At 42.1% G+C, this 12,731-nt stretch overlaps 1 protein-coding gene across 2 annotated transcripts; it reads left to right on the top strand.

Annotated features, from left to right (window-relative positions):
* Positions 1–3,363: 3,363 nt before the first annotated feature.
* LOC117137076 lies at positions 3,364–4,509 on the top strand. 2 transcript variants are annotated; one of them, XM_033298303.1, is made up of 3 exons: positions 3,364–3,760; positions 3,816–3,922; positions 3,978–4,509. In XM_033298303.1, the coding sequence occupies exon 1, from the start codon at positions 3,426–3,428 to the stop codon at positions 3,642–3,644; it is 219 nt and encodes a 72-aa protein (XP_033154194.1). In that variant the 5' UTR covers positions 3,364–3,425; the 3' UTR covers positions 3,645–3,760; positions 3,816–3,922; positions 3,978–4,509. The 2 variants fall into 2 exon arrangements, with proteins under 2 accessions (XP_033154194.1, XP_033154195.1); XM_033298304.1 differs by lacking the exon at positions 3,978–4,509 and having other exon boundaries at positions 3,873–3,891.
* The last annotated feature ends 8,222 nt before the right edge of the window (positions 4,510–12,731 follow it).

Genomic DNA, 12,731 nt, shown 5'->3' on the forward strand with positions numbered 1-12,731 from the left:
AGAGCTCCATTCTCTCTCAACTTGCCACCCATTTGCATTTCCGGCAATTAACAAAGGACTTGAGCGAGGACAATGCATCCTCGCAAAAACAAGCCAAGTGAACTCAGCTACGAATTGATGCGGGCTGCTCTAGTGGATTTTTGTAATTTTAAATTGTTTAATTTATAAGATTTTTATTATGAACTTGTATGGCGCTCTTTTTTCAGATCTGCTCCTCTTTTCGTTCTCCTTTCGGATGCATTTTTTATGGAATGTGCAACATGGCGTATGCGCAATTAAAATGCCAGCCAGCGCTTACACATAATTATCATAATTAATACGAAGCCTTGTAATCGACCAAAGCCAGCTCAAAAACTCCGGGAGAACAACAACAATTTAAACGATTATACACATCTACACATATATGGGGCACATGTATGCAAAATTTTACTCCATTCCATTTTATTATATGGCTGACACACATCTCAACGGTTTAATTAAAAGGCATAATGCCTTAAGCCCGTTGCCTCAGACTGAAAAAAAGTTACAATAAATTTTTACGACCCTAATGCGGAGCCCAAAATGACACAGAAGGAAGGTTGCCCCTGGCAAAGAGGGTGCAGTTTTTGGGTGGCGGGGGGCAGGACCCATATGTTGCAGGGCCGCACGAGGGGGCAAAGAGCAAACGCTTGTTAGCTTTCGCTTTTAATCAGCTCTGAGCGCGTAGTTTTCCACGTCTTCTTGCGGCACAGCCAGATAATGGGCGCCACCACCCCCTTATACGCATATATTCTTATGTGTGGAGCGGGGATTTGGGGGAAGTATATGCTAATTTTAATTAGCTGGAAATTTACATATGCCACGCACACTATCCTGCCAGCTCGTTTGCTCTTTTTTGAGGACACCAGCGTGACAATGCCAGAATTTGGATAGACGCTTTCAAACGCCCCCGGCGAGGCGGCTAATTCAATAGTTCGGTGGAGCAAAAAGTTGGCTAACAGATTTATTTAATTAAATGGGTTTATGCTGGGAAGCGACTCCACAGCGAACCTATGCTGTGGGTATTTTAAAATAACAACTGATTTATTTAATTTAAAAAGTTTATATAGCATCTGCAATTTCACTTTAGCTTATAATTATTTGACGTTTAATTCTTAAATGGTCATTTGTATAAACGTCATTGGCAGTGTTTCAAATTAAAATGCAACTATTAAGTGCCTGATAATACCAATAATTGTCAATCGGATTTTGGCCCAAAGGTGAAAATTGCATTAAGTTGAAAACCAGTGTCACCACACACAACTTATATTAAGCCGTTTATAGTATTTCTCAATTAAAAGCGACATTTAAATTAGATTAAAATGGCAATATATGATTTATTTAAATATTTGTTTCAAAGAATCACTATGTATGCCACAGGCACACACCAACCTGGTCGCATTTTCTCACACCCTTTGAATCCTTCTTAATCTCCAGTCGGCGAGCAAACAAAACGCAAAAGCAATCTTTCCCTTGTGCCACGTCTCGAAAGTCTGAAGAGATCCTTGCCAGCACAGCCTATTTGCTACTGTTTGCTCCTTTTGAGGACCTTTGCTTTTTCGAGGGTAAACGCTGCAGTGCCAGAGGTGGAGAACTTTGCAAGACTGAATAAAAGTCGGCCTAGAGTCTTATTGTTTTCTGGTTTTTATCTGAAAGCTGCCGCTGCTGCTGCTGCTGCTGCTGCCTCAGCTCTGTCACTCCAGGTCCTGTGAAGTTGGCGATTATTGTTGCAAACTTAGTTGACAACTTGCCTGCTCGTCCTGCCATCTGCACCGCCCACTTATCGCCACCCACCCCAAGGCCATGCAGATGATGGGCCGCCGAGCGTAATAAGGCCGAAGCCCAGGGAAGGAGGAAGTCTAGTGAAAATAAACAGTCGGACAGCCAAGTTGGGCATAGTTGAGCTTCTCGGCATCTCAGCTTCGCAGTCTTGCAGTTTCCCAGTTTCCCAGTTCATAGTTTGCCTGTTGTCTCCCCATTGTCCTGGCCATTCTTTATTCTTTCAGTCCTTCCACTCCGGCTCTATATTATTATTATGTCCTGGCCCGGACTGCACAAAGTTTTGCCATTCTCTAACGACTTTGAATTTTTAATAATACCCCGCTGGAGCTTAACAATTTTGCCATCGTTTGGTTGAAGCGGCTTAGCTTTGTTACCAATTTAATGCATTTCTTGGTTGACGGAAATTGAATATCCGTTAAGATATATTAACAATTTATGCCGCCCTGATTGCCGACCCCCAAATGCGGGTGCGGAATGAGGAGATCTATGCCTTTTTCTTTGCAGGAAAATTGAAAATTGAAAACGAAACGGAACGGAACCAAAGCACACAGATACTGTACACGAACGAACGGTAGCTGTGGCAAGAGAGCAGTCATCATCAGGGCCATAATGAGCAAGTCAATAGCCGGGCGGGCCAGCAGCAAAGGGAAAGGGAAAAGTCGAGGGAAAAGCCAGGCAATCGATGAGGGAGCAAGGAAAATGCCGGCTGCCAGCAGTCATGCAGCGACGTGCGATAAAAAGCAGATTGCAATTTGTTTTACTGATTTCCATGCTTTTGGCTTTATTTGCACGACGGAAACTTTCATTAACATCAAACAGAAACTGAAATTGAAGCAGTAATGGCATCGCCAGCACTCCAAAGGATACAGCCATGGGGGAAAACTGGAAAAGCCGGTCGAAACGCACTTAAATCATGGCAAGAATGAGATCTACGGCATGCTTAAGTGGCATTGTATGCACATACATATGCGCATATACAGAATGCCATTATTAAGTTGCATCCTTCATTTGCTCAATTTGGCCATTTGACCATTTGACCATTTGGCCATTTAATTGATACGGCAAAAGGTCGGGGGGATGGTAGACCCACTTGACACCTCACCAAATTCCAGAATTCTTTGGGCAAACATTTGAGCAACATAAATGCACAAGTCCTACAACCAATTAGTTGGCAAATAATGGAGAGAAATGACTTTTCATCTCTCGACCGCAAACAAAGTCCTTTTGTATTCCAACCAGGACCTCCTGCTCTCAAATTTATGCATGGACTCGGGCTGGCGAGGATCCCGAGGAGTGGCGGACGACTCTTGTTTTGTGTTCCAAGTAATTTGAACAAATTTGCGAGACATTTTGTGGCCTCCGAGCAAATATTTCAGGCCGATGCTAACCACCCCATCATCATCATCATCAGTGCTTGGCCAGGCCTTTTGCGGACAAAGGCCAATTAACTTAAATAATTAGCCAGAAGTTTTCGCCATCGGAGATGAATCTCAGCCTACGAGATGCTCAAGTAATTTCAATAAAATGTTATCATTCGGTTTGCTGTCGAGTTGCCAGGGAAAATCCAATCAATTATCGCCCAAGGGAAGCAAATTCGTACAGGAAAGTTAAAGGCCCAGGGAAACATGGGAAACAAGCTGCGCCGCCAACCACAAAGAGTTGAAGTCGACGAGGAGGTGAGACAGGAGCGCCCCCAGAAGAAACCACCATCGTCATGGCCCTTCTGGCGCCTGGTCTACTGGCTGGGAGTTCTCATCATGGTCGTCGGCATCGGTGTGGGCATGTACTTCACCCTCAAGACGGACTTCGGTGAGTGCTCCTCCTACGACGTCCGTTGCGATTGAGTGCTCCTGGCGATATAGAAACTTCCACGGAAATGGCGGAATTCATTACCCATTGAACTTTAACTAATTTGGAGCAGCTTTGCCCAGCGAAAGCAATTGTTCTGCATTTAGCGAGAGTAAGTATGCCATCAGATATTAAAGTAAACTATTTAAAATTATTTCCCAAATTAGATTTAATTAAAACTTGTCGAAACATCAGTTTGATCTTTTTACTTTTTATCATCGCAGCTTACATTTTATATATACCCCACAGAATTGATGAAGATAATTATTGTTGGGTTTGTAATATTATATATATTTCCTTGCAGTATAAACCAGCTTATCTTTTTGCAGATTCATATGTAAAGGTATTCATTTGTCTGTTCTACTGTTTGAATTGTGATATGCTAAGCTTGGTTATATCACTATCAACTTACGTGCAGTCCAATACTTGTCATACATGGATTCTTGCAGCTGGATCTTAATTAAAGCCGGATGAAACACACCCACCACTAGACCGCCTCCTTTATTGTTAACAATTACAAAAAGCAAGGCCGAAGCCGCGCAATCTCCAGCAACACATGCAGATACATTTGTGCATGTAGACACGGGTGTATCTGTGATGCTATTCAAACTTATTGGAGCGCTTCCTTTTGATGGCGTTCTGGTTGACTCTTCAATGGCGAAACACTTTTTAGTTGAATGAAGCTAGTGAATGCACATATTTTGGGTTGCATATAAAAAATCCTACGATGATTCACTGCCCCTATTTATTTTGGTGTTAATTAACGAAGTGGCGAATGGCATTCATTGATAAAAAAGTACAACGATTTTTATTTTACAAAATGACTGCATTTGTATGCTATTGCTGTAATTAAAATATCAATTTGAATTAAAGCTCTAATTTTAACAAATAAACTAAAATTGCACATTTTATTTAAATTACCAGCTTAGGAAGTTGATTACTTCTACTAAACGAGACAAAAGTTATTTATTTCGGGGCGTTCGGGGTTTTTCTTAAAACGACTTCTTATGAGGGGCCATCAGTCAAGGTCAAGCTTAACAAAGATTTGTCGGCAATTCGAGCTTTTATTTCTTTGACACTTGCCAGACTTCCTTCGCTCGCACACAGCAGGTGAAATATAAATAAACTTTTTAATGAACTTTAAGATTTATTGCCAGCAGCAGCCGCAGCAAGTCAAGTCTGACACTTTGTGGCTTTAAATTTTCGGTCGGGAATGTGCTGTTTAGACAAATTATACAGCACCATATATCCCGAAGGCTCTGCTGGCTGACTGAATATTTTGAATGTGAGGAGCACCCTGCCCTATAACTAAATATTCTGCAAATAATTGCACTCGGCCTCAGTTGAATAGAGCTAAGCTAGCCCACAAATAATATCTTAATGCTCGCTCTGCATTTTACGAGCTCCATTCCATCCATTGGACGCACACACTGCGTATGCGTAATGCCGAAATAATATCATTAGTATAATTGAACAGTCTTGGTTTGGCTCGGTCAGGCATTCAGACATCACAGGTGAAGCTATAAAATTCACAAAGCAAGCGGCTGATGAGCTGATTATTTACGTTCCAACATCTTTGGGGATAATTAACAATGTCGAGACATCAATTATCGCAATGTTGCAGCCCCCAACGAAATTGAACTTGAAAAAGTCAAGGACTTGGGACTTGGGAATTATTTGTGTGGCTCTTGTAGTTTCACTCTGTATCCTTGCTGTTTCCTTAGTTTTTTTCACTCTTAGCTTTTTCTGTTAGCCGTTTCCCCCTTCCTGTTGCCAACAAATCCCAACGGCTCAAGCACAAGCGATTTGGCTGTGTATTGGCCCAATTGTGCTTACTTCTCTCTTACCAGAAAACGAAAAACTTTGGCTGCAAGTTAAGCTGGACACAAAACTTCAGGTTGAAAACGGTCGCCGGAGTGCTTAGCCAGCGATTGCTGATTCTAGTGCTTCTGGCCAGGTTCCTGATCCGGGTTTAATTTGTGCTCGATTGGCCAGTAAAAATGCGAACTAAATCCGAGCTATTCCGGGCTGGGGCGCCAATTCAACAGGCACGTACTGCTGCCAGGACGAAAACCACGGACGCTGACATATCCACTTCCATAAAGGACAAACAAAACATTTGACATAATGTGGGAGTTTTTTGTGCCGCATATACATATGTATATGTATCTGCTTTACAAATGGTGCCACAAATACAGCCGCACGTGCTGTGGCATGTAAATAATATGCATGTGAGTGTGAGTGCGAGTGCGAGTGTGTGAGTCGTGTGTTTGCGTTTCCGTCTGTCAGGATGCTGCTGCTGTGTTGTTTATGCTCATCGTCCTTGTAATGATTGTCGCCATTCGGGAGCCGCCTGCACGTGTTTCCCTTTCGATATTTGCGTTGGTCCTGCATTGTTACCATGTTGTTCCATGGAAATGTGCTTAAAGTCACAGCCCAGCCAAATAGTCCATGAAAGCCCTCTGTGATTGCAGGTATCGGAAATGTGTATTTAAAAGCAGTACTTGTGGTGAATCTTAAAAATGCAAATTCCATTTTCACAGCTGATTGTGGAGTGCGCTTAATTATCACTAAAACGCCTTAATAAATTTATTAATATTTGCTAAATTGCTCACTCAATGGTTGCCAATTTCGTTAGATTGGCAGATAGATATATAAATCTAATACAAACAGTATCATTGCGCTTAATCTCTATATATCTTGTAACTTATACAGTAATTAGATGAAGTTATGTCAGCTTTATAGGGGTTATAGGGTCATATGTTGATTAATGATGCATACTTTTAAAAATAGTCGTAAAGGTGTAGCATTTCACTTATCTGCACATATCTGTTGGCATTTACATAGGTTAACAAATTCCTTAACTGAACGAAGTGCTTTCGGCGGTTTCTGGGCGCTCGCATAAATCATATTCCCCAGCTGGAAGAGAATGTGGAGCTGCAGCCATTTTCTATCCATCATCAGGCGGCAGATAACTTAAAGACCACTCAAGCACTCAGGAGCAGATGATTGCCCAAACGAAACCGAAGGAGCACATCCTGCTGACTCCGCTCCTGCTGAGTCGTCCCGAGTCCTTTTGCTCCAACCGAGGCTGTGTCCCCTGGCCAAAGCATTGTGGCCAGGCCATGCATTTGTTGGACTGCATCGGAAACAAGAAATTGTAAAGTGCATGAATACAAAATGAACTGCGAGTACATTAAAGTCTCGCATCTCGTTTTTTGCAACTAAAGGGGAATGAATACACTCGAGCGTAGTTCGCAAATACTTCAAATACTTCACATGCAATAAAAACGTAAAAAGAAAGCCAGAGCGGAAACCGCAGTTACAGATACAGATGCGGACCACATGCATATACAGAGATACAGATACAGCTACAGATGCAGATGCAGATACAGATACAGCTACAGCTACACATTCGGAGGGCGGCACTCAAACAATTTGCATTGTCTGCTGCCGGCCATTGCGGTTTGTTCGGGATTTCCGTTCGACGTTTCTCTTTTGCCTTCTTTTGCCTTGTTTTTGCCCATTTTGGCCCATTTTGGTATGGTGTTACGGGGGCGGAATGAGGGGTAAACCATGAATTGAGGCATTAATTGAATTGATTGAAATTGGCATCAGTGTCGTGGGCAAAAAGAGTGGACAACTCCAGCACCCACTGGCCATTATGCAAAACAAACCAAAAAAATTGACCATGACTTTTTAAACAAACTGAAGCGGCCCACTGGCAGTTCGAATTAAGTGGACTAATAACCGAGGGAAAAATCAAAATAAACGTTTTCTTTTTTTATTTAATATTTAAAGCCTGCCCGAGTTAACTTACTAAGTAGTTTCAGTTTGAATGTGCATGACTCTTTGCTTTTATGGATTCCCAAAATTGCCGATTTAATATTTGATCAATATTTCCCTACATTGATGGCTTCTGCTCCATCTACCCGTGCTGTGCATCCCTTCCAGCTCGTCTCTAATTCCCATTTAACATAAAAATGTTTTATTTCATTGTTGAAATTTTCACAATCTTGAACTTTTGGCACTGGAGGCTATGTAGTTATAGTGGAACAGTTTCAACGAATATAATACCGCAACGTGTGCATGGTGGGAAAAGTTTGCGCCAAAGCACTTGAATCGCTTCCCATATTTCGATTATTTACAAAACGGTTCGAATTGTTTAGGCCGCACTCATCGTGGCCAATATCTCGAGGCCATAACCAAATCCTGTCGATTGGCTAGATGTGGCATCGCAATGATTTTGCTGCTTTATTCCGCTTGCTGCGGTCTGTCGTATTCCCAGTGCTCCAGTGTTCTCGTTTCAAAGTTAATCGAAGCCTAATTAGTTGGCTTCCGAGATGGGTTTGCTTTTCGGGGTGTTCTGGTGGATTTTCGGGGGCTGTCAGCTGGGGCGAAGAACAATTGAGTCACTGTTGTTAACTTAACCGGCATAATGAGTCGAAAAAGTGTAGCCAACTCGCAAACAGCAAGCCAAAGATGGCCAATTAGGCACCGACATTGAATGTATAGAAAGTTGTTCCTGTACTTTCTTTGCTTTCAGGCTTAAAGCTCTGTTTGTTGCCAAAACTGACTGCCAAAGATGGCAAGAAGTCGAAGTTAAATGAAGGGAAAAAATTAAAGGTCCTCTCTAGTATTTTGGGGCTTTTAAAATTTTTTTCGAAAAGTAACGCACACTTAATATATTTTTATTTATTTTGGTAGATATTTATATACTCCACAGTTAACAGCACATTTTTCAAAAGTTCATTTAAATGAGATTAAAAACAAGATTCAGTTCATTTGCTGCGTTGAAAAAGCTTACAGAGCATTATTTTGTAATAGGAAAAAGAGGTCTACCTTGCAATTTTCACATGAATCCCCATTTCTTTCGTTAAAATGTGCGTAATGAATTAGGTAAGCAAAAATAAACGATATATACTCGCTTGTACTTGCAATGTTCCCACGCACATTTGTACGATTTTCCCTTTGTTCCATCGCACATATATTTTATGCATGGCTTTCTCTCGACTCAGACATGAGATGGTGTCCTGGAACGATTTGCGTATATAACTGGCGATGTACACATATGAGAATGGCTGACACGTTTGCGCCACGGAGACAGCTGCACACATATTACAAGGCAATGAAATCGCTCAGACTTCCCAGTCGAACGCCTTAAATTGTGCCCCAAAAAGTATGCTATTAAATTTTAAACTCGGGCGTGGTATGTTGATGTGGAAATGCCGATCAGATACGGAGTGAAAATTTATATGAAAAATAAAAACAATTAAATGACAATGACGCGGCTCGTGGACTTGATGGGTGACACACATTTCAACATCATTTCGTGCATAATCATTTCATTTGGGCTGTAATTTTGCAACTCAAAAAGCAGTCATTAAAAATGACTGAATTTTATATGGCTCTCTAATGAGGTTACACACCATTCGCACGCCCACGTAAATTAGCTTAAATACGTGAGGAATATATGCACAAAATTCGTTCATCTGTTGTTACTGCGCCGGAAATCATCTCACGCACTGTTAATTTTATGTGTTTCTTTTTCTCTCTTTCTGGAGTAATTTAAATTTTAGTACCAGACTTTTCCACATGCGCTTAACACTTAAATGGTAATCATTTTAATAAAATTCCACATACATATACGGGATAAAATGGGAAAATACGAGACGAGCCAAATAAGAAATCAGAAGCAATTTGTTGCCCTCCGTCGACTGGGGGCCATGTGTTAGTCGGCCGGGTCCTCTGGTTGAATTTTTTAATGCGGAAAATGCATTTTATGTTTCACTCCACTGCAAGGATGGAGGATGGAAAAGGAGCTGGCGGTGGCAGCAAGGACGAAGCACAGCTGTCGAAAGCAGTGGAAAACTGCAAACTGCTAACTGGCGGCGGCAGCAACAGCAGCAGCTCAGATGTTCGCTCTACTCCAGCTGAAGGCCAGTCAACAGGACTCTGTATACCTAAGGAGAACATCCTTATTGCCGACTTTCTCCTTTGTCCTATTGGGTTTTCTTCCCTTTTGATTTAGCACAGCCAGCTGACCGCAGTGTTATTGCAGTCGACGCTGGTGAAGCTTAGATGGCAACCAAATATCATACTGAATTCGTCTCGAATGGTTGGCAAGGCTTCCATATTTAATTGACGACAAACAGTGAGCCAAATGATGTGTAAATATTTCATTTAATTGCGCTTTCAAATTTACCATTTGGCCTTTGAATAGTGTATTGCCGAAAAATCAACAGGAATAACAACAACACGCCGCCTCGGCTGCCATAATAATAAACAAATTGTGCATGAGCCAAAAATATTCATGCAATTAGGCATTGAGTAAACAAAGAGCGAATGCCAGACGCGAGTCCTCACTCCTTTTCCCCACGCAATCACAACAGGGAAGTCGATTGCCAAAGGCTTGCCACCACGTCGTATACGCAATGCGAGCACTGCGGTGATGCCGAGGGTATCAAGGGGTATGATGGACACTGTTGGTAATCAAAAACTATAAAAATAACAATAATAATTTAAATTATTTTTGTATTCAAGCAACTTAATTATTGCTTTGAAGGTCAGTTCATATCCTTCGTCCTTCCTATCTTGCTTTATTTACTTTATTGAGTTCATGATTCTAGTATTTGAATGCTGCTTTAACTTTCAGCCTTACTATTCCTTGGAATATCTTTTTTTCCAGGGTATGCGAAGATTGATTCCATTATGCACGTCCATTATTCGGTATTCATTTATGCGTGCGCAAATAATGTTGTTGGAATTTCGCTATGCATAACTAAATTAGACCCTGTTGTTTTGGTGGTTTCAGTTTTTCACTGCGAAATAGGAGCCTTAATGGGGCTTGGAAACACAAGCGAAATAAATTAGGCGACGGCAATGATTGCTTCCAGACTGCTGACATAAATATGAGTCAACCACCCTTTCGCAGCGTAGCCCGGATTATTATTATTGTTTTTATTATGCCGAGCAAGTGGTGGCAGTAAACGTGGCAGAAAACTGCACAATAAATGGAGAAAAGCCAGCGGAATATGCTGGCAAAAAATGAGAATAAATTTGCGACGCATTGAAAATTCATTCAGAGAAAGAACGACGGCAATGGCGGCTGCGGTCATTTCCGCTCGCTGAAGTACAGGATGCGATTTTCATTTTTATTTCCGGCAATTAGCACTCGAATGGAGGGCGCAAGTGCAACTCCTCAAAATGATTTAAATTGCTTTTTTCTACCATCCGCGCTGCATCATTTTAAATGCCACAATGGTGCTCAAGGCGAGCGTTTCCACTTTCTCTGCGATTTTCGCACTAATTCAAAGCTCTGTCTGCCAGCTTTCCAACTTTCCCCTTGCCGCTCTTTTCCTCTCTTCTAACAACTATTTCTGGGTGAACCTGACCGAATTTATGTTGCCAACTGTCTGTCCGCCTGTCTCGTTCACTTCCGCCTGCATTAGTATTTGCCGGAGGACTGCCGAGCAGGACTTCCGCTCCAATCTGGGATATAAGCTCTCGCCGAAAATTCCAAGTGGCACTTTTCCGAGGTGAGCCAGAGGAAAAACAAGTTCCAGCGTTTGTTTAACCAATTTAAAGGAAACGATTTAAGAATCACGAAACAAATTATTAAATGTATGTGTATATTTATAAGCTTCTTAATTGCTTAATGTATCCTCTTAGTTATTAACAGCTGACACTGTTCTCTTATATTAATTTTAAGCCCATACGAAGGTGTGTGGTAGTATTGCAGCTGACTGGAAATGTTTGCCATGGTTTTTAATTTTAAATCGAAAGTTATTTGCTATCCAAGATATATGTGCATGTCAGAATGAATACGGAATTCCTTGCGGACTTCGAGCGACAAAAGATGAGCCTGCACCAAATTGATGCCCGATGTCGGTGAGGAAGTTTGCCGTAATTAAGGCACCACATGACCCACGGATCCGTGCATACACGGACCGACGGGAGAGAACGGAGCACCAGGCATATCAGCACAGTGGGTCTGGCATATTTATCAACCGGCCGCACAGACCGACAATTTGTTGCGCGCCATGAACTACAAACCAGGCAGACAGGCGCTGATTTATGAAGGAGCCATCACCGCCGAGCCATCGCTGGTCGACCGAGCGAATAAAATATTTAAGCGAAAACTTCACAGAGAACTAAAATTAACAGTCAACTGCCATCGAGTTTTAAATTACTCAGGCCAAAGGATGCCGAAGGATGGAGATGGAGATGTAGGCGGGGCGAAGGCGGAGGCGGCAGGACTTCAAATGGAGCTCAAAGGCAAAGGCGAGCTTACAAGACCCAAGCCAGATGTTTTCCGTTTCTGTGCTCGTTCCGTTTCTGTTTCCCAGTCGCCGGGACTTTCTGTCTGTCTTAATTGTGGCAACATTTTCAGTTGAGCTCCGCAGTTTGGCACTTCATTTGGCGAACGGCATTTTGAACGGCAATCAAAATGAAAGTAAAGCGCCAAGGATTTTCCCCAGCTTAGAAGATGCCTTTCCGCTCACTTCCCCTTGCTGCCACTGCTTTGCTGCTGCTTCTGTTGCAGTTGCAAAGAAATTTACAGCTTCAAAGCATTTTACATGGCATTAGTTCTGAATGAGTGTGCTTTACGACTGGAAACCCATTTAAGTGAATGTCGTGACATTGGGGAGCCAAAACCGAAATGAATATGCTTTCCAGCGGTGGCATCAAACCTTTTCTCAAGGGGTGAACCCCGCCAACGGTGCGTATGTGTAATGCGCTTAGTGTATTGGGCTTTCGACCGGCGAACCATAACGTATCCAAATGCTCGGCGAACCCGAGGCCAAGGGTTAGCATGCGTTTCCAGGACATCTTGCCTTTGAGGGGCTTTTGTCTGGGTATCCGGTGAAGTTCTCAGTGTGCGCAGATTATAACCTAGCAATTCCGGATTTTAGTTCGTAAAATGTTGTCGAATCATTTTTAAACATCTATGTCTCTTAATATTTTTTGATGGCTCTAGTTACCTATCAAGACAAAACTCGAATTGTGCCGTAACAAAGGATAAACCAACAAACTGCCTTATGAAAATTCAAAGACGAAGGAGCTGAGGAGCTAAAAAGGCA

Source organism: Drosophila mauritiana, chromosome 2R (genome assembly GCF_004382145.1).
Source record: "Drosophila mauritiana strain mau12 chromosome 2R, ASM438214v1, whole genome shotgun sequence".
Taxonomy (NCBI): Eukaryota; Metazoa; Arthropoda; class Insecta; order Diptera; family Drosophilidae; genus Drosophila; species Drosophila mauritiana.

Bases quoted from the DNA above. Each gene is read 5' to 3' on its own strand.
- LOC117137076 (XM_033298303.1), top strand. From the start codon at position 3,426: ATGGGAAACAAGCTGCGCCGCCAACCACAAAGAGTTGAAGTCGACGAG.